General features: G+C 46.0%; 1 protein-coding gene across 1 annotated transcript in view; it reads right to left on the minus strand.

The window, feature by feature from the left end:
* LOC311228523 (uncharacterized protein) overlaps nucleotides 1-21,907 on the minus strand; it is a gene marked incomplete at both ends in the record, with an annotated part of 180,005 nt that overhangs the window by 25,204 nt on the left and 132,894 nt on the right. Inside the window, one exon of the mRNA XM_084314425.1 lies at nucleotides 14,885-14,949. Coding sequence (XP_084170551.1) covers nucleotides 14,885-14,949 — 65 coding nt within the window. The remainder of the gene's footprint in view (nucleotides 1-14,884; nucleotides 14,950-21,907) is intronic.

Genomic DNA, 21,907 nt, shown 5'->3' on the forward strand with positions numbered 1-21,907 from the left:
GCTGTTTTCCTGGCACCATCCCGCCAGGACCTTGACCTCTTCCAGGTAGGCCCTCTCGTCGTTGGCAGAGATCAGGCCCAGCACCACTGTGTCGTCAGCAAATTTGATGATTGTATTGCTACTCCGCTGAGCCACACAGTCGTGTGTGTACAGGGAGTAGAGGAGGGGACTCAGAACACAGCCCTGGGGGGCCCCTATGTTGAGGGTGATGGATGAGGAGGTGCAGTTGCCTGCTCTCACCACCTGGGGTCTGCCAGTCAGGAAGTCCAAGACCCACTGGCAGAGGTCATAGCCCAAGCCCAGGTCCCTGAGCTTGGCTATGAGTATGGAGGGGACTATGGTATTGAATGCCGAGCTGTAGTCGATGAATAGCATTCTCACATAGTTCCCCTGCCTCTTGTCCAGGTGTGATGCTGCTGTGTGCAGCACATGGGCTATGGCGTCCTCCGTGGACCTGTTGGGGCGGTATGCAAATTGCAGGGGGTCCATGTTGATGGGGAGGGAGGAGCAGATGTAGCCCTTTACTAGCTTCTCAAAGCACTTCATGGCTATGGAGGTGAGAGCTACAGGGCGGTAGTCGTTGAGGCAAGCAGGCTTGGATTTTTTGGGTACTATTAGGTAGCCTATATGAATTACATATAATAGCAGCCATAGCCTACATTATGCAACAGTAACTTGCGCATACCAGTGTATGCGACGGACCAGTGTATACCTTGTATCATATCATATTCATATAATAGTTTACTCTATCAGCATACCAGCATGTAATATGTTCTTTGTTAGAACTCAACTCGTTCGACAGGCTGACAGACGTGTACACTTACGGTGATGTCGGATATGATATCTATTAACCATTGCTGCCTGGGCAGCGCAAACACAAAGACCGCGCTGGAATATGACTGCCTTTTCCCGTGTTGTTTGATTAATACCCAGGGATTAAAGTTCTCCTCAATTTTATTCCAAATCGCGATGGATCTTCCGTCAATTTTCTACCTGCTGCATATGATTTCTAGAGGCATACTACAATCTATTTTGATGTCAGTATTGGGTAGCCTATATAAACAATAATACGAGAGCATATACAAGAACAATGAATCTCACTGCATGTATGATGTAGCCTGCCTTTCAATACATGAACTTGAATCCCATCATGTTTGTGTGCGGGACTCACAAGGCTGTTGTCACAATGGGTGGTACCGGTACAGTAATAACAGTCCACACAATATCACGATGGACCATGCCATAGCCTATGTTCTATTAGGACATCTGTGACGACAAATGTTCTAGAATGTTTGATTAAGATATCATACTCTGACAGCATGCCTATGATCAACAAAAACGCGAACTTGAATCCCATCATATACATAGTCTGTCCACTATCTGGTGTCATTGCAATGCGTTTTTTCTTCTTTCTTATACAGTAAAAAGGGGGAAGAACACTATATCGTGGGTGTTCCTATGACTTGTATTCTGCTTACAGCTTCGAAATTCCACTTGTTTCGTTTAACATAAAGCCTTTTAAATATAATCAAAACGTTCCCGTGTTTCTGCAGTCTGTGCGCAAAATAATAACTATTATGATGAATTGAAAATGGGGGACCCTGATGGAAACAAGACGAAAGTCTTTCTCAGGTCTGCATCCTCTTAACAATTGTATGTATTGAGCTGTACTGTACTGTACCCATTCTGCAATCTGTTAATAAACTTTTCAATCAATCAATCAATCAGTTGAGCTACGCGGAGCGCAGTCAGTCAGTACACCCCGTATATTCCGATAACGCTATATAAACCATGCTGCATTCATTCTGAGAGAAAGATCTATTATTCCAAATGCTATTTATAGGGTTTTCTTTTGACCATAATTACACTACTGTTGCTATTTTACAATGAACTATAATGAATTACGGTTCATACAGAACTTCTGTATGAACCGTAATTCATTATAGTTCATTGTAAAATAGCAACAGTAGTGTAATTATGGTCAAAACCCTATAAATAGCATTTGGAATAATAGATCTTTCTCTCAGAATGAATGCAGCATGGTTTATATAGCGTTATCGGAATATACGGGGTGTAGGCTACTGACTGACTGCGCTCCGCCAGTGTTGAAACGAATGCACAGAAGCTCATTTCCTTGTTGTAATAATATATTCTACCACTGGGCGTCAGCTAAGTGTGCCCAGAGCTGTGCGTAGACATAAGCACAAAGTCAAGTTCAAGTTGAAATTGATGAATCCCACTCTTTGCTTAGAAATGATCGTACGCACAGGGTAAGCACAAATCTGTGCGTAAGACACGTTGATGAATGAGGGCCAAGGTCTATTTGGGCATTCCTCTCAGAGCGGCGGCGAGTGGATGGTTCTCGGCGTGCTCGGGAGGTTCCGTCCTAGGACGGTTACGGCACTGTCCGTGATGCGCCTGCTGCTGTGGTCCCTCTTGGCCTCCTCTTCATGAGGAGGATACAGAGGTGGTTTTTTCAAGTATGGAAATGGACCCGGTGAGAGACATGTGGAAGCGGCTGAAGGTTCCCATGTCAGTACTGGGGCACCCCGTGGGCAGCAGGCTATCACACGTCACAGACTTTACCGACGCCTCCCTCATGGGATGGGGGGGATGTGTCGGGCCAACGCAGTAGGGGGCAGCTGGCAAGACCATGCTGCCCGGTCTGCGCTACATTCAGTGTGTTGGAATTGAAGACAGTCCTTCTGGTCCTCAAACGGCTCGGCCACCTTGTGGTGGGAAAGCATGTTTTGGTCAGGACGGACAACACGACATCAGCGTCGTATATTGACAGACAGGGAGGAGTGCGCTTCCCCCATCTGCACCGGGCGACAGTCGGGCTCTGGCTATGGGCGTTCTCCATCTGCGCAGCCTGAGGGCTTTCCACATCCCCGGCAGGGAGAATGTGGGTGCAGATGTGATGTCACGGGCGGTCCTCACCCTGACGAGTGGGGACTACGTCCAGACATAGTCGGACAGGTCTGGGACCGGTTCCGTGGCCGCCCGGGATTCTGTACGCATTCCCCCCCTTACACCTGATAGCTCAGCTGTTGGGGCAGGTACGTCGGGAGCATGGGTCTTGATCCTGGTCGCGCCGGGCCGGGGCTCAGGTGTGTGGTCCCCGGCCCTGATTCAGCTCTTGGTGGCCCCGCCATGGCCTGTTCCGTGGTCACGTGGGCCCTCTCTCAGGCACACGGAACTCTGTTCTGCCTCCTGTTCTGGGGCAGCCTCTAGGCTTGGCTGCTGACAGTGTGAATCTGGTGGGGATGCGTCTTGACTATTCTGTGGTTAACGCTATCCGGTATGCGCACGCTCCGTCCTCTACCGCGGCTTACGCTGGGGAGTGGCGTATGGTCGAGTGTGGGGGCAGAACATCGTTCAGCCACCCTCTCGTGAAACATTCCTGCTTGGCGCTCGGCATCTCAAGCCTGTGGAACGTTCTCTGTCTCCGAGTGGGACCTCCAACTGGTCCTGGGACGGTTGTCGGAGGCCCCGTTTGAGCCTCTTAAGCAGGCGCCATTGGATCAGCTGTCTTAAGACCGCGTTCTTTTTGGCCATCACCTCCGCTAAGCGCGTGGGTGAGCTGTGTGCTCTCTCGGTGCGGCCTGAGTGCCTGTCTATTCGGCCGATAGCGGTGCGACTCTGAGGCCTAATCCAGTCTTCGTGCCAAAGAATATCCGGAGCTCTTTTCGCTCCAGGGTTATTGTGGTTCAGGCATTCGTCCGCCTCCTCACACCAGTGAGTTGGAGGCGGGCCTTCACCTGTCGTGTCCTGTCCGTGCACTGGGGGTTTACCTCAGGACTCGGGCTCTCAGGGCTTCCGTTCAACTGTTTGTTTGTTACGGTGGCCCTTGCGCGGGTGAGGCGCTGTCCAAGCAGCACCTGTCACATTGGTTGTGCGGGGGCATTGCCCTTTGCTGCACGTTGGCTGTACAGGTCCCCCCTCGTGCTGCTGCCCTGTTAGGGGGGGCGTCGGTGGAGGACATCTGTGCTGCGGCCTTCTGGTCCTCCCCGGGTCCCTTCGTTAGGTTTTACCTCATGGACGTGACTGGGGGTTCTGTCTCCCAGGCGGTTCTGAGGTCTGGGACCTCTCCTGCATCCCACCATTTGGTGGGCTAGCAGGGGTGTGTGGGTGTGTGCCACGGGGTGCTGTGTCACACGTGGTCCCGCCTGTGCTGTGCATTTTCAGGGGTGTCTGGTTCCCCCTTTTTTCGCACTTTGGTGGAGTTGACTGCCTCCCCCCCCTTCGTTAGGACGGGCGGGTGGACGGGACTCCCCTCCTCCCTGGTTGGGGCTTATGGGCCCCCAGGGGGTACACTTGTCAGGCCACGCGTCTGCTCTGCCCCATAACTCATAATGGCGAAGAGCGAGACGCGATTGGCCAGTATGATAATATAACGAAAGGTTATTCTATAACCTAGTTATATGAATACTGGCTGAGCGTCTCGCTCTTAGCGCCCTGAGGTCCCTTGAATGGGTTTTCAGTGTTGGAAATCTTTCTGAGGAAGGTAGAGTGTGACCATGTCCGGCGTCATATAGTGCACTCACATGCCTGGTCACGTGCATGTGAGTGCATTTGTTGTTTCGTGAGCACATTATGTGCTAGGAGATACGAGATATCTCATAATGGCGAAGAGCGAGACACTCAGCCAGTATTCATATAACTAGGTTATAGGATAACCTTTCGATATAGGTCCTTGTTCATTGTGATGGACTGCTGTCTATGTGGGTTTGGTTTTCGTTTATTCCTTATGGATTTATTTAGCGTTTTCTCTTTGAGCTGTCAATCATCACACACCAATTAATTGCCAGGCAGGTGTGTAGGCTTGATTGGCACCTGATTGGTGTGTAGTGCCTTTATTAAGTAGGCTTGGTTTCCTGTGCTCAGATATTGTTCATTTCACGTTTACCCTCAGTAGTAGAGGAGTGTCTTGAGTGTTTCTAGGTGTTTCTCTCTGTGAAGTGCTTTTGTTTTCCTGTTTCTTTTCAACTGCTAGGCAGTGGTGGTTGTTTTGGGGTTCCTCTCCCATTTTTTTTTTATCCTGTGTTTTCTAAAGCTTTTCTTTTTTATTAATTCAGTGTTTCTGTGTTTTCCAAGCCCTATCTCATCGCTCTGTGGAGCCAATGGTTACCCCTCTGGGGTAACTTTAAGAATTATACCCATTTTGTGTGTGTGTCCTCCAAGCCAAGTCAAGTCAAGTCAATAGTTTTAATTGTCACGGCATACAGGTATACAATGAAATGCGGCTGGTCTTGCCGCATTTCATTGAATTGACATATCAATTCAAGGTCCAGAGTTGTGTGTTAATTCATATCCATGGCTCCAAACACGTCCGTTACAGCTCTGACAGCATGATGGCCCAGTGTTTACACTACCCATAGTCATTACCACCATCATGAAGATTGATGCAGGCCTCTATACGTACCTAGAATAGATAAACACTGACCCCTTGAGGATTTTCTTTGTACTGCATATCACTAGTATTCTATTGGGGTTCAGTGCCTTCCTCAAAGACACATTGGTCGTCATTCTCGAACGGACATTGATTGATTGATTGATTGCAAACTTTATTAACAGATTGCAGAATGGGTACAGTACAGTACAGCTCAATACATACAATTGTTAAGGGGATGCAGACCAGAGAAAGACTTTCGTCTTGTTTACATCAGGGTCCCCCATTTTCAATTCATCGTAACATATATGACATACAGATAGACAGTACTGCTACATCTTGTATTTAATTTTTTTATTATTTTTTAAACAAACATATAAACAAACATGACAACACTCGATAAGATATACAAGCATTAATTGTCAGGGCACATCCAATGAGATCACCTTTTAGTTAGTTGTCTTATATAAGATATACCCATAATACCTGTTATCTAAAAAAAAAACCTACACACATATGCTCAGCTCGAACCCCCCCCTCCCGGACCCCACCTTGAGAAGTACCTCCACTATCCCTCGCACCTAACCAGACACTACCATTATAAGCTAGCTTTTATTCTCTCCACCACTTCTAACCACATTGACATTTTGGATTCATTGAGACCCAGAATTCTTGCTGTAGATATTTCATGGTAAATTACATCGAGATATGTAAGAAACCAAACTTTACGGCACATTTTTTCCGGTTGAAACCAGCGTGATGCGATCAGCTTTTTGGCTACTGTGATACCCGATAAAACCAATCTCTTTAGCTGTGGATTCACTGCAAACTCAAAAACATCATTCAATAGTAATACCGAGGGGTGTACAGGTATATTCCAAGATACGAGTTTTGATATTTGTTGGGTCACATCTTTCCAGAATGCCTTAACTGGTGAGCAGTCCCAATACATGTGCATAAATGTCCCTTCGTCCCCATTTGTACATTGGGTGCATTTGGAATCTTGTTTAAGCCCCATTCGGCACAGTCTTATAGGAGTCAAGTATGTCCTGTGAATATAGTTAAGATTGATTTGTTGATGATCCGGGTTCCTTGATGTAAGTCGGACATTTGCCCAGGCTCCTTGCCAATCAAAGTCATTTTCCAGGTCTGGTATATCCCTCCTCCAGACAGAGTCAAGTTGGAGGGTTTCATACGAGGACGTTAGTAATTGATGATAAAATTCTGAAACAAAACCTCTCGATGTCTCTCTTGCGTCTCTTTGTTAAAAACATCCCCTAATGAGTGTATGCCTTGCTCTTCCCATATAGGGAATCTTATAGGTCGTTTTCCAATTAAGAGAGCATTGTTATTGAATAAGGGAGTATGATTGTGCCATTTTTGTGGGTTAGGATTTTTTTTTGTGATTCACGCCATATCCGGATCGCATGAGTAATTATGGGGCCAAATTTCCGTTCACAGTGCTTGATTGGTAGTTTAGTGTATGCTATGTCCTTCAGTCTATGTGGGGCTACTATGTTTTCTTCTATTTTTCTCCAGGATGCTAATGCTTGGGAGTCAAACCATGTTGTCAATGGACTTAATGAGTACGCCTTAAAATATAGGAAAAAATCTGGAAATGCCATGCCACCATCTGCTTTATTTCTCTGTGCGGTGGATCTTTTTATACGTGGTGGTTTGTTATTCCAAATAAATTTGTATGTGGAGGAGTGTAATCTTTTCCAGTAACCCTCTGGAGGGGGTAACGGTAGCATTGAACAGAAGAAGTTGATTTTAGGTAGTACATCCATCTTAACTATTGATATCCGTGCTTGTACTGTGTTTTTAAGTTTTGCCCATCTATCAAGGTCGTCTTTGATTTTGTTTTGGATTTTTGTGTAGTTGTGCTTCACCGTTTGTCTTATGGTAGGGAATATTTCCACTCCCAAGCATCTGAAATGTTTTACCATCGGTATCTGTCCTGGGAGGGTTGTATCTTTTTTTGCAGGGGTGTTAAGTGGAAGGAAAGCCGACTTCGGCCAATTTATCTTAAATCCCGATAAATCACCAAAGTCCTCAATCAACTTGAGCAGATGAGGCAATGTGGTGTTGGGGTTTTCCATGAACAATATTACATCGTCCGCATATAAACAAATTTTTTGTTGTGTGCCCTTGATTACGATAGGTTCTATGGATTGGGATTGTCTTATATATTGTGCTAAAGGCTCTAATGATAGATTGAACAGTCCGCTCTGCCAGACAACCCTGTCTGGCAGAGCGTGATACCGGAAATATTTCGGAGATGATTGTGCCTGTTGTAATCATGGCCGATGGGTCTTTGTATAATACTTTAATCATATCGATGAATCCTTTTCCTAACCCCATCCTTTCTAGCACTGCCCACAGATACGACCATTCCAGCCTGTCAAAGGCCTTCATAGCATCCAGGGACAGCATCGCCTTAGGTATGGTGTCCTCCTTGTCGGCATCAAGTACGTGCAGTATACGTCTTATGTTCTCAGTGATCAGGCGGCCTCCTATGAAGCCAGTTTGGTCCGGGTGAACTAAAGACGTCATATGCTTTTGTAATCTGATGGCTAATACCTTAGAGTACAGTTTGATATCTGTTCCGAGGAGGCTTAAAGGTCTATAACAACCGCACTCGTTGGGGTCTTTGTCTTTTTTAAGGAGGACTGTTATGAGTGCAATATTGTCATTTTTATGGAAGTTCCCCTCCTTGACTGAGTATAAGATCATATTTAGTAATAAGGGGCCAATAATGTCCCAACAAGAAAGGTACATTTCTGATGGGAAACCGTCTCTTCCAGGAGCCTTACCACTTTTCATTGCGGTTATGGCCTTCTTGAGTTCCTCTAGTGTGATCGGTGTTTCTAACTGTTTAGCGTCATCCTCTGAAAGTTTAGGGAGAATAATTTGATTAAGAAATGTGTCCATTTTGTTTTGATCGAAGGTCATTTCTGATTTATATAAGTCGGAGTAGAATACTTTGAATGTATCGTTTATTTTTACAGGATCTGTTACAAGTACTTGTTGTGCTCTAATGGTAGTTATATCTGCAAATGTTGCATTAATTCTTAATCGCATGGCTAATAGGTGGCTGGGTTTGGAACCATGGGAGTACTGCTGTTGTCTTGTGCTGCGTATTTGTATTTCCGATTGTTGTCTGTATATGGCATTGATCTCTATTTTTAGTACGTTAACTTGATTTTCTAGTCGAGTTGAGTTGTTGTATTTCAGAGAATTAAATAACGTTGAGTAAAGCGTTTCCAGCTCATCCAGTTTTGTGCTTTGATTCTTGCGCATTTTGGAGGAAAAGCTATCCGTGAAGTCTTTGATCATTCCCTTTACCGACATCCATATTATTCTGGGGTCTTGCACCGAGTTTGCATTCTCCCGTTGGAATACTATAAGAGCTTCTTTGAGTTGTGTAATGAATTCCTTGTTATTAAGCAGCAACGAGTTAAATCGCCATCTTGGGGCTCGGGAGGATAGTATACCAAATGTACCTTTAAGGAGTAAATAACAGTGATCTGATAGTGCGTTGGGTATCATTTCCACTTCATAATTATCAAATAGTCTCTGTGATGCAAAGACATAATCTATTCTGGATAGTGTATTATGCCTCGCAGATCGACAAGAGTACTTTCGGGTCGTGGGATTAAGTAACCGCCATAAGTCATTTACACCTGTAATCTTTGACCAATCCTTTAATGCCTTCGATGAATTCTTTTGTTCGCTGGAAAAGGCGAGGTAAGATTTGTCCATCCTTGGGTTCCAGATGGCATTAAAATCCGCTCCTATTATAAATGAGTAATCGGGAATGTCTAACATTGCATTGGTTAGTGTAGTGAAGAAATCTTCTTCGTACAAATTTGGGGCGTATACCGCTATCAACGCTATTTTCCTGTTCTTATGTTCAATCTTAGCTATAGTTATCCGACCTTCTACATCAGACCATACTCCCTTTAGTACAATATTCAACTTACGTTTAACGACTATTGCTACACCCCGAGTTCTCGTACCAATAGAGGAGTGACTGATATTATGGTATATGTTGTCCGCTAATTTATCTATGTCTTTCCCTAGAATGTGTGTTTCGCTTAGCAGAGCAATGTCCACATGTTCTTTTTTCATCAGTGTGAGCACGCTTTTGCGTTTGAGTTGGTTATTTATTCCCCCGGTGTTCCATATCATTATATTCAAACTAGCCATAGTCTATACATGTTGCATTGTAATTTTTGGTAATGCTTCTAGAGTGCGAGGCAATAATAGATATACATCCCACTAGTGAGGTCCCGTTGAGAGCCGAGCTTAAAAACATACATATATACAAATAAAAATCCCCTACCCTTCCCTCCCACCGAGAGTCGTACAGGATTGTGTTCCATGAACACAACCTTTGCGTATGACTCCCTCCCTTGCACCACCGGATATCCCAGAATGATCCAATTATCCTTAACATTCCTATGTATACCATAGGATCTAACACTCTAAATTCTACCATAAGTAGAATGTCGACTGTGGCTTGGCCACTTTCCCGTAAAAAAGAAATAAATAAAAATTTAAATGAGATAAACTAAAAATAAAGACCAAAAATAAGCTTCAATTGTCATGCCCTAATCACTTACATTTTATATGAACTTGTGTAATTTATAGTAACCCATGAATAATATGAAGGTATTGAACTGAAGAGAGAGCCTCAATAAATCAGAGAGAGCGGATGAAAAAGAAAAAAAACAAGTAAAAGGAAGAGAACATTAACTTAGATCTTAAAAGAGCATTGCTATGCTTAAACATCTAAAGTATAAATTGGAGAAGTAGTGAAATTATTTCCCATTAATAAAAAACAGTTTTTAAATACGTATATGCAGCATTTCCCCTGACCGGGGTGGGCGATGATCGTTGTGTAGAGTGATCTTTCAGCCGGCCGGCTATGATGGCTCTGTGGTTCTGCATCTAGATAGCTGTTGATTATTCCCCCGAGAGGCTTCTGGTAGAGTGAATGACCACGTATTGCTGATATTCCAGAATGCTCCATATATCAAAGAATGCTTCGATGTTCTAGATTATTCCAATATGTCATTTTTACATTGTCTGAATGTTCCAGTATGTTCTGGAGTGTTCCAATCTTGAATCCAATATGTCCGCAATAATATAAACACGTCGGGGAAAGCATTCAAAAACTCTGAGCACGTAGGTCTCTCTGTCCCAAATCCTCGGTTATTAAAGATTGTACTATATGGTGACCTTGCATAACTGAGATTAAAAGGCCATTTATACACTATTCTGCGTGTTGTTCAGACAGGAATTTGGCTGCATCTTCAGGCGAGTTGAGGAGAACCCTTGCTCCTTGTTTGTCGACAATGCGAAGTATTGCAGGGTATATTAGTAGGGGTCTGTATTTCCCCAGGTATAGTTGAGACATCACCGTCTTGAACTTGGCACGCAGTTCCACTACATCATACTGCTACATCTATACATTTATGACATACCAGATTTGCAAATACAGTAGTTTGTGATACGAAAAGAGTCCAGAAAAGAAGTATATACATTTGACGTAGAAACTGTACATTGGAGGAGGTTGGGTAGGTGGGGGGGGGGGGGGGGGGGGGGGGGGGGTAGGAGTGGAGGAGGGAGGTTGGGTAGGAGAGGTGGGTGGGGGACACTGTACAACTGTACAAGCAACACTGTACATTGGAATATTGACAAGACCATACTTGGTCATTTTTACTGAACATTGGAGGGGGTTGTGTTAGGACATTTACATGGGCCAGTTTCGAATTGCAGTCTCCCGTAGGTGTTTTTTGAGAGTGTTTTTGAAAGTGGGTAGTGATTCACATTCCTTTACAGCTTTGGGTAGTGCGTTCCACATTGATGTGGCATAATTGCGGAACGTGTTTAGTCCCTTGTTTGAGCCGAATCTGGGTTTAACATGATTTGTGGAGCTCCCTCTGGTGTTGTGATCGTGGTATTCACTGACCTTTGGGAAGTATTTTGACATGTACATGGGTACCTTGGTCGTGTAGTGTATCTTGTAGACCAGGCCCATTGCAAGTTGCTGTACTCTGTCGTCTACTCTAAGCCATCCTAGGTTGTCAAAGTGGGCAGGGGTGAGGTGGGTTCTAGGAGTAAGGTCAAGCAGTAGTCTGACCAGTTTGTTTTGAGATGTTTGTAATTTTGTTTTTAGCGCCTTTGAGGTGCTTTGGTACCATGAGGTGCAAGCATAGTCGTAGTACCCTTGAATGAGTGCTCCTGCCAGAATCTTCAGGGTATTCTTGTTTACCAGTGAGGAGATTTTACATACGTAAAAGTTACCAAGGAATTCCTTTGTAACTCGATTTATGTACCTATTCGGCAATCTCGAACGGCTTCATATTGTAAATTCGTTGTACTGTAGGCCTATATGTGCAAAATTAATCGTTCCAGCAAAGTAGGGTTTGATTATTCTAATGCCTTGTTTTATTAGGTATTATAGTAGTAGGTCCTACTGTAGAACATGACATATTAGCATGACATCTCATTTAGTAATGTCAATACTGAACGACTGCATGATTGGCTCTTGTCGTTCAGTATTGACATTACTATGAGATGTCTGGGTTTCATTACCTGTGCATTGTATGTTACTATTGCACTTCACTGTTACATTTGCACTGTATTGTACTTGTGCTGTATAATGACAATACATTTTAATCTAATCTCATTTTGAGATTAGTTGCAAATCGTTTCCGCGCTACCTGTTGAATGGGTCAGCAACTCAGCATGCTTTTGGTTACTAGTCAGTGTCTCTACCTCTCTAGGCCTGATTGCACTCGACCATCTTGGTGTCATGGACCCTCAGATACACATTCATCCCCTTTTTACAACATTTTGTAAAAGATCATCTGTGGATTTTCATTTGTTAGAAAGGGTTAACCCTTTCACTGCCACACAACAAAGGGTTAACCCTTTCACTGCGACAATACAGACAGTTAACCCTTTCACTGCCACACAACAAAGTGTTAACCATTTCACTACCACACTACAGATGGTTAACTGTCTGTAGTGTGGTAGTGAATGGGTTAACGTTCTGTAGTGTGGTAGTGAAAGGGTTAAAGGCTGACATTATAGACATCTTTTCAAACATGGCAACATAAACATTCCAGATGGGCGCAGTTTGAAAAGGTGTCTATGATTTCAACACAAACATTAATCTAGATGATACAATACCAAGCTGTTTCCCTAGCAACATAATTCCATTGAAATGGTCTATACTGGAAGTAGATTCTTTGGTGACTTCACATAATATTATGAAACATGAACTAACCAGGGTTAGGGGTTCCATTCCCTGTGTAGTTCAATGGTAGAGCCAGGCACTAATATTGCCAGGGTTAGGGGTTCCATTCCCTGTGTAGCTCAGTGGGTAGAGCAAGGCATTAACACCAGTGTTAGGGGTTCCATTATCTATGTAGCTCAATGGGTAGAGCAAGGCATTAACACTGCCAGGGTTGGGGTTCCATTCCCTGTGTAGCTCAATGGCAAGAGCAAGGCATTAACACCAGGGTTAGGGGTTCCATTTTCTGTGTAGCTCAATGGTAGAGCAAGGCACTAACACCAGGGTTAGGGGTTCCATTCCCTGTGTAGCTCAGTGAGTAAAGCAAGGCACTAACACTGCCAGGGTTAGGGGTTCCATTCCCTGTGTAGCTCAGTGGGTAAAGCAAGGCACTAACACTGCCAGGGTTGGGGTTCCCTTCCCTGTGTAGCTCAGTGGGTAAAGCAAGGCATTAACACCAGTGTTAGGGGTTCCATTCCATGTGTAGTTCAATGGTAGAGCAAGGCGCTAACACCTGGGTTAGGGGTTCCATTCCCTGTGTAGTTCAATGGTAGAGCAAGGCGCTAACACCTGGGTTAGGGGTTCCATTCCCTGTGTAGTTCAATGGTAGAGCAAGGCGCTAACACCTGGGTTAGGGGTTCCATTCCATGTGTAGCTCAATGGCAAGAGCAAGGCATTAACACCAGTGTTAGGGGTTCCATTCCATGTGTAGCTCAATGGCAAGAGCAAGGCATTAACACCAGTGTTAGGGGTTCCATTCCCTGTGTAGTTCAATGGTAGAGCAAGGCGCTAACACCTGGGTTAGGGGTTCCATTCCCTGTGTAGCTCAATGGTAGAGCAAGGCGCTAACACCTGGGTTAGGGGTTCCATGCCCTGTGTAGTTCAATGGTAGAGCAAGGCGCTAACACCTGGGTTAGGGGTTCCATGCCCTGTGTAGCTCAATGGTAGAGCAAGGCGCTAACACCTGGGTTAGGGGTTCCATGCCCTGTGTAGCTCAATGGTAGAGCAAGGCACTAACACCAGGGTTAGGGGTTCCATGCCCTGTGTAGCTCAATGGTAGAGCAAGGCACTAACACCTGGGTTAGGGGTTCCATGCCCTGTGTAGCTCAATGGTAGAGCAAGGCACTAACACCTGGGTTAGGGGTTAGCTGGGGACACCCATACAGAGGAATGTATGTATTTATTGTGTTGTTCTTTGTGTACCACGACTACAGAAATGCAGCCATTCATTATCTCATTTTGAACAGCAATGATTTGTAAAATGATTTTCTTTTTATTGAGGCAAAAACTGTAAACGGTTAAGATGAAACTCAGAGAATGTCGTTATCTCTGGTTCAACGGAACGGAACAACGCGGTCACTGAGACTGTAATTCATACATTCTGTATACATTCTGGTGCATTTAGGGATGCTGACAAGACCTGCTTTCATCCGGCAGTGGCATTGAGTTGAGGAACGCGTCACGTGACGTCCCCGAATAATGTGATTTTGATAATGTGATGGTTTCAAACACAGTGTTGTCACTGGAATGCATGAGCAGGAGGAGCAGGCTGGAAGCGGCTGTGTAGCCTGTACACACAATACATCATTTCTATACGTAAAAACACACTTTTCAGAAGCACCGTCAGAGAAAAAGGAATAGACTCAATGATTATATACATACTTTTACACTTCACGGAATAATGGTGGATACTGTACATGGCGTGCATATTCACATACAGGCCTCTAGAGGCACTATTCGATAAATAATGATTCTAGATAGAGCTAGAACTGTACATTGTAGAGAATCAATGGAATTGAGTTGCTATGTGGTCCAAGTTTAATTGCTGTCAGCTATTAGTCATATTATTATTATTATTATTATTATTATTATACTGCAACAGGAAATACACTTGATCCATTTAGAATTATTATGTTGTCAAGTTTGAAAATGACTATAGATATGGGAGGCAAAGAACCCCCAAAGTAACTAAAAGTAATCAAATTACAGTAAATAAAAGCAATCACATTACAGTAACTCAAAGTAATCACATTACAGTAACTCAAAGTAATTACAGTATGTCACTGAGCTGGAGTATTCCATTTACAAGGAATGAATAGGAGGTAATCAGTCAGGGATCAGCCTACACGTAGAAAGTGTTTTGTATAGAATCTAACGCTGTCGCGTCCCTGATGAAGACGGACAGGAGCACTTGGATTGGTCCCCGGGGCGTGGCGCTCGCTGCAGCCCTCGTCTGCTCCCGGCTGCCCTTGGGGGGAAGGGCGACAGGATGGGAGGTGCAAAGAACATTTAGTCAGCGACTCAGTGCATGTGTGTGTGTGTTCCTGTGGGTCGCCCATCGCATGTGTGTGTGTGTGTGTTAAATCTGATGACAAATAAAGACTTGTACTTATACAGTATATACATACAACTATCCATACATACATACATACATCTATATACTATACACACACACACATACTATAGATAGTTGTATATATAGTTGTATGTATAGATACATTATATATACTGTATAGTGACCATGATCAGATGAATTGGTGAACTTTATATCCTTCTCTATTGAAAATTACTCTCTCACTAGGGGGAAAGCCGTAGCCTACACACACATACACACACACACACACACACACAAACACACGCACACACACAATATCTTAGTACACTAAGGGCTAGATCCACAAAGAATGGATTGCACGGAGCAAGTTGCACCCTTACTTAAAATTCATTATGAATTGAAAATGGGGGACCCTGATGTAAACAAGACGAAAGTATTTCTCTGGTCTGCATCCTCTTAACAATTGTGTGTATTGAGTCGTACTGTATTGTACCCATTCTGCAATCTGTTAATAAAATGTTCATTCAATCAATCAATCTGCACGGTGATTGATTGAATGAAAATGTTATTAACAGATTGCAGAATGGGTACAATACAGTACGGCTCAATACACACAATTGTCAAGGGGATGCAGACCAGAGAAAGACTTTCGTCTTGTTTACATCAGGGTCCCCCATTTTCAATTCATAATGAATTTTAAGTAAGTAGTCCATGGGCCAGACCAGATATCGTTGCAACTCAGGGTGAATAAACTTGCATATCATTTTTTCAAATATCTATGTCTGTAGATGATATTTTTGTATGATAGCCCTTCCAGAGTGGTAGCTTTATCATAATGATCAAGTCATGAATTATATCCACCCCCTCAGGAAATCGCATTCCAGATGCTGGTGCATATCCTGCTTTAGACTCACGTAGAGGACATCTGTCAATGTTTCACAATATTGTGTTTGGTATCATCTTAAAGGGGACTATGTAATCTTTCATTCAAGCTAAGATGTGAATCTTTCTGACCAATATAAAGGTCACTGGAGCTCTTTGAACAGTCAACAACACACATTTTTACACGATTTCCGCCTAAATGATATACTATATTTTAGCCTTGTGTCATCTAGGAGCAACAGGGACACAAAATACAAAATCTACAACACTCTCAGGACCATAAGGATTCAGGAAATGTATAATATGCCTATACTATTTCATTGTTACAGGTCGTTGTGAGCCTTAAATTAGATGGGCATTATTAACTGGGTCAGATAACTAGGATAATGTCACAAAGTGGTCTGTCTTTATCATACATATACAGGATGTTACAAAGGATCAGATTAAACCGAATATATATATTTATTGATTGATATATATTGCATAGTATTTGTATATCGTTTGATATCCCTTGTATATTCCTTGTACATATACACGGAATATCCCTTTAGCCTATTACAGACCATAATATTTCATTCTCCTATTGGACAGCGGTCCACAGGCGCCGGGGCCGTGCCTCCAGAGTCAGGTTCAAAGCCACCGTCAAGACATGTCTGTACATGCCCGGCCTTGCCCAGGGATACGAGACAGAAATGAGGTTGGCACTAGATTGTTCGCCGTGCATATAAATATGGCGCAGGTGAATACAGAAGTAGAGTTACCCAATAAGTTGAAGCCTCACCCACGATACAACGTGCGGTGAAGTATGGCCTGTTTGGCCCCAAATAGAGCATTGAGACTGCGTGCAAATTAATAACTGAATTGTCAGAGTTTGGCGCTATACCGTCGAGTGCGACATATTTCTATTAAGTCAGTAATAGTCTATTTGTGTATAGTGTATCGTGCGGCTAAAGTTCTACAGTGACCAGCATCACCAACGCTTCCTCGTACCAGCTAGAGTGCTTATCCAGGCTGGGCTGCTTTCATGGCGCTTTCACCCGAGGAGACCTAGACGAGAACCGTGTGGACATGTACACTGGATTAATCTACCCGACGACTACATAGCCCTTTGCGGCTGGATTATATTTGTTTTGGTCCTGTGATTTATGGAGCGGAGAATCGCCGACGCCTACACGTGTGGGATTTACCCTGTGAGGAGCCAAGTCGAGTCTGCGCCTCAGAGAGCCTGAGGCCGGCTAGCTTTCTTCACTGTGGAGCTACAGTCTACGGAGAACAGCTGTATTCGTCTGTGGATCAAGAGACTATTGCACCGTCTCCTGTACTTGGAGTCTCCTTAGTCATCGTTGACCAGACTCTCTACTACCGACAGATCCTCTACCCCTGCTGGCTTACAACCGGGGGGACCCTTCCAGTATCTCCCGCTATATATTACTAGTGTACCATAGATATAATTCCCTAAGATTCAGGTTGTATAATTACCTCCTGCGTAACCAGAGAATGGACATTCATTATTGATTTGCCTACGCACATTCCTTTGCCTTATAAGCGCATCCAAAGTAAAATAGAGAAGTATATTATGTACCTTTTGCTGCAATAAATACTTAATTACCACTTTGTGTGGAACCGATTCATTGTGGGAAGTGTTCATCATATTTATATATCATGTACTGTATGGCCAGTAATTAAAGTACATAAAGCGGTAGTGGTTTAATGATACCATACTTATCAATACAGTCAGGGAATTGTACCCCTCAGTTACAATTGGTCCTTCGAGCCGGAGGGTAACTAGTGTAATATTAATATAGTGGTATTAATATTGACATGGCCTATGATGAACACTCCACAAAACGGTTCTCCTAAAGTAGATCGCCCGCAGCGTAGACGGCAGACACCTCAGTACTTAGAGGATTACGTTGCCAATATACTACCTAGCTTTCTACAGACGGTAAACGCGGAAAAAGTAGATAGTAAAATTATGTCCGACCCTATCGACCAGGCTACCCCGCCAATAGAGGCCCTAGTGGGTTCTAACGTAACTGACCAAGCTCACGGTAGGGACCAGGAGGGACCCGACATGACTTTACCCCCCGCCAAGACCGAAGAAGTAGTCCCCGGAGAGCTCCAGGATAAAGACAGCTCTCCAGGGATGGAACTCTACCCGCTACAAGAAGAGGAGAGCACCCCGGAGATGGATCTCCAGGACTCGCCACAGGAGAACAGATCTCCAACGAGTACTGCCAGGAGCGGATCACCTCAACCAGCGTCTTCCCCCAGCGAGGCGGACAAGATGCTGGCACAGGCATTCCTCGCCAGCCTAGCAGCCTCAACAGAGCGCGATCGACTCCAAGCACAGACGCTTAGTGAGCGCGAACATTCTTCCATGGAAAGAGAACGCCTTCAGGCGCAGCAACGGAGCGACGAAGATCGTATACGTCTAGAGATTAGACACCTTCAGACGGAAGAGAATAGGGTAAGGGACCGGGCCGAAGCCCAGCGCGCCGCCGCCGAAGCCCAGCGCGCCGCTGCCGGTGCCCAAAGAGAAGCAGAGCGCGACCTCGCTCTCACCAAGCGCAAAGCCGAGCGCGACCGATTACAAGCGCAGATAATGGAGCAGCTGATCACCAGGGCAACACCCCCTCCCTCCGCACGGGGTTACAGGGCCTCGTCAAGACAAGGGTCAAGGGCACCCTCCCCTACCCGATCAAGCGACCCTGAGCCCGACCACCAGAGAGAGCCTATACCCCCCTCCGAACCCCTTCCGCGACCGGTCCAAGTGAGACCCAGCTACAAGGAAGAAACGGTCTACACCGCGGAGAGGCTAAATAGACGACTACAGGATCTAGAGGACCTGCCAGAGGAAGAAGAAGAGGGAGAGGAGGAGAATCAAGCCCGACAGCAGCACAGTACTCCACAGGACCAGGAGGTCCAGTACAGCCCAGGCTCTACCCCCGCGGCTCTGCGCTACAGACCCCCGACTCAATTCACGGGTGAGCTTGACGCACGACCAGCCCCGAGGAACAGCACCTGGATACGCGGGCCATGGTACCCAGCAGGTACCAGCCCACCAAGAGGCGTAAGAGGAGACTCGCCTAGGAGGCCTCTCTTCCAACGCTCACCGATGTGCCAGCCATCCATGGCATCATACATTGGCACACCGACGTTTCCGGACTTCACCCACGAGAACAGAGCACAGTACACGGAGCTACGAATGTGCTTAGAGACAATGATGTCCGATGTAGCTGATGAACCGTACAAGTATGCTATCCTACTGAAGCACCTCAAGGTGCCCCGAGCGCACAATATAGCGCTGGCCTATGCCACCTCTACTACCCCATACACAGCGGCTCTAGCAGCACTCGACCAAAGATATGGACGCATATGGGACTACGTAATACAAGAGATAAGGCATATTGACCGCCTACCCCCAGCCACAGACAATCGCTCACTAGATGACCTGTCTATCAAGGTACAATCCCTGGTAGGGATGCTGGGGGCGCAAAGAGAAAAGGGTATGCACGAACTGTACGCGAACTCTAATGTCGAGAGGATTTTAGAGAAGCTTCCGCCCGCCCGACAAGAGCGCTTCAGGCGGCAAAGAGACCACCGTGATCCTAATGGTCCCGAGCCATCCCTCCTAGACCTAGCCGACTTCCTGGCGAGAGAAGTCAACAGCCTACGGTTGGATACGTTCATGCGGAGCACCCCAAGCTCCAGAGAGGGACCTAGGAGAGCAAACGATGGCCGCAGATTGGTGACCGTCATGCACCAATCAGAATCAGTACCGAGCAGCAAGAACCACAGTACCCCCTCGATGAAAGAGAAGTGGAAGATGGTGTGCCCGTACTGCGAAAAGGAACACTGGTTGTCACAATGTGACACATTCAAGAAGATGACCGCCGACGAGGTGAGTCAATGGATAAAGTCCAACCGTCGCTGTTACCGATGTGCGCGCAGTCACATGGCAGCCGATTGCCGCTTAAAGAAGAGGTGTAATCGGTGTGACGGAGCCCACCTAGATGTCCTACACGACAGTAACAGAAGAAAGCCTGCACCCTCAAGCAGCACAAAGGCAAGTGTTATGTACATTGACCCCGCCAGCAGCGGGGGCGCCCGGGTGCTCTTAAAGGTGGTCCGCGTAACACTGAGTTACCAAGACAAGGTCATGGACACTTACGCCGTCCTTGATGACGGGTCAGAGAAGACCCTTCTCCTCGCGTCCGCTGCGGCCCAGCTGGGGCTGCGGGGGAGCGAAAACCAGATGACGATTCGGACAATAAGAAGAGATCTAAAGACGATAAAGGGCGAGAATGTCTCCTTCACTATCGCAGCAAGCGGGCAGCCAGAGAGACGGTATAGGATTACTAACGCTTTCACCAGCCAAGAAATAGGCCTGTCGCAGTACACCTACCCCATCGCCAAGCTGATGGATAAATATGTGCACCTGCGTCAACTACCTATACCGCTCATAGACGGTGCCACCCCGACCCTGCTGATAGGCTCCGACCATGCAGACCTCATCGTCCCGATAGACCGGGTCCACACAGGGCCCAGAGGCTGTCCTGCAGCAGTCGAGACCCGCCTAGGATGGACATTACAAGGCCCCCTCGCTAAGTCTCTTAACCGAACAGCAGCCACTAGCTGCCTCCACTCCAGAGTGACAGAAGAAGACACCACCCTCCTACAGCATGTCGAGAGGCTATGGACACTAGAGACAATGCCCTTTAAGAACGAAAAGAAAGACATTCGTTCCAAGGAAGACATCTACGCTATAGCCCTCCTCGAGCAGGGGACAAAGAGAGTCAAAGTCAACGGAGTGATGAGATACGCAACTCCACTCCTGAGGCGAGAGGGTATGCCTACCTTCCACGCCCCAAAAGAAGCGACGGAGCGGTATCTATTGAACACAGAGCGGCGCCTAGCCAGAGACCCCGCTCAAGAGACTGTGTACCGCGCTGAGATTAACAAGCTAATCACAGCGGGACACATAAAGAAAATTGACATTAAAGAGGCCGATCAGACGACCGAATCATGGTACGTGCCGCACCACAAAGTCCACCACAACGGCAAGGATCGTATTGTGTTCAACTGCAGCTACCAGATCGGATCACAAAATCTGAATAAAGAGCTCTTGCCCGGCCCAACACTCGGCCCCTCTCTACTAGGCGTGTTACTACGTTTCCGCCAAGACAAGGTGGCCATCAGCGGCGACATCAAAGGGATGTTCCTGCAGGTGAGACTAGTGGAGGAGGACAAGCCCCTGCTGCGGTTCCTATGGAGAGAGAGGATCGGGGATGAGCAACCAGCCATCTATCAATGGGAAGTCCTCCCTTTCGGAACCACATGCAGCCCATGCTGTGCTATGTTTGCACTGCAAAAACACGTTGTAGAGGACCCAGCAGCTGATGAAGAGGTCCGACAAAGTGTAGGAAACAGTTTCTACGTGGACAACTGTCTGCAAAGCGTCTCGACGCCAGAAGAAGCCGAGGCCCTTCTACTCAAGCTCCGCGCCTCCCTGATCAAAGGCGGCTTTGATCTCAGGCAGTGGGCCAGCAGCGACCCGCAAGTATTGCGCAGCCTCTCCCCCGAGGACAAGGCAGCAAGCAGCGAGACCTGGATGGCGACCATCCCAGGAGAAGCCCAAGAAATGACATTAGGACTAGTCTGGCGCTTCAAAACAGACTCGCTCCATTATAAACACACACCCCTGACCAAGGAGCAGGGAAGGTCGACTGCACTACCGACCACCAGACGAAGTGTATACAGAACACTCGCCAGACAATATGACCCGTTGGGATGTATTCTACCTTACACCACCAGGGCAAAGATGATTGTAAGAGCGTTATGGGACAAGGACCAGGGCTGGGACAACCCCATACCCGAACACCTTGCATCCACATGGAGAGAGTGGGAGACGGAACTCAGCTCACTCCCAGGTGTCAACATACGCCGCAGCTACTTCCCACCCACAGTGAGGCCGGAGACGTGCCAG

Source organism: Notolepis coatsorum, assembly GCF_963971535.1.
Source record: "Notolepis coatsorum genome assembly, chromosome: 5".
Classification (NCBI taxonomy): domain Eukaryota; kingdom Metazoa; phylum Chordata; class Actinopteri; order Aulopiformes; family Paralepididae; genus Notolepis; species Notolepis coatsorum.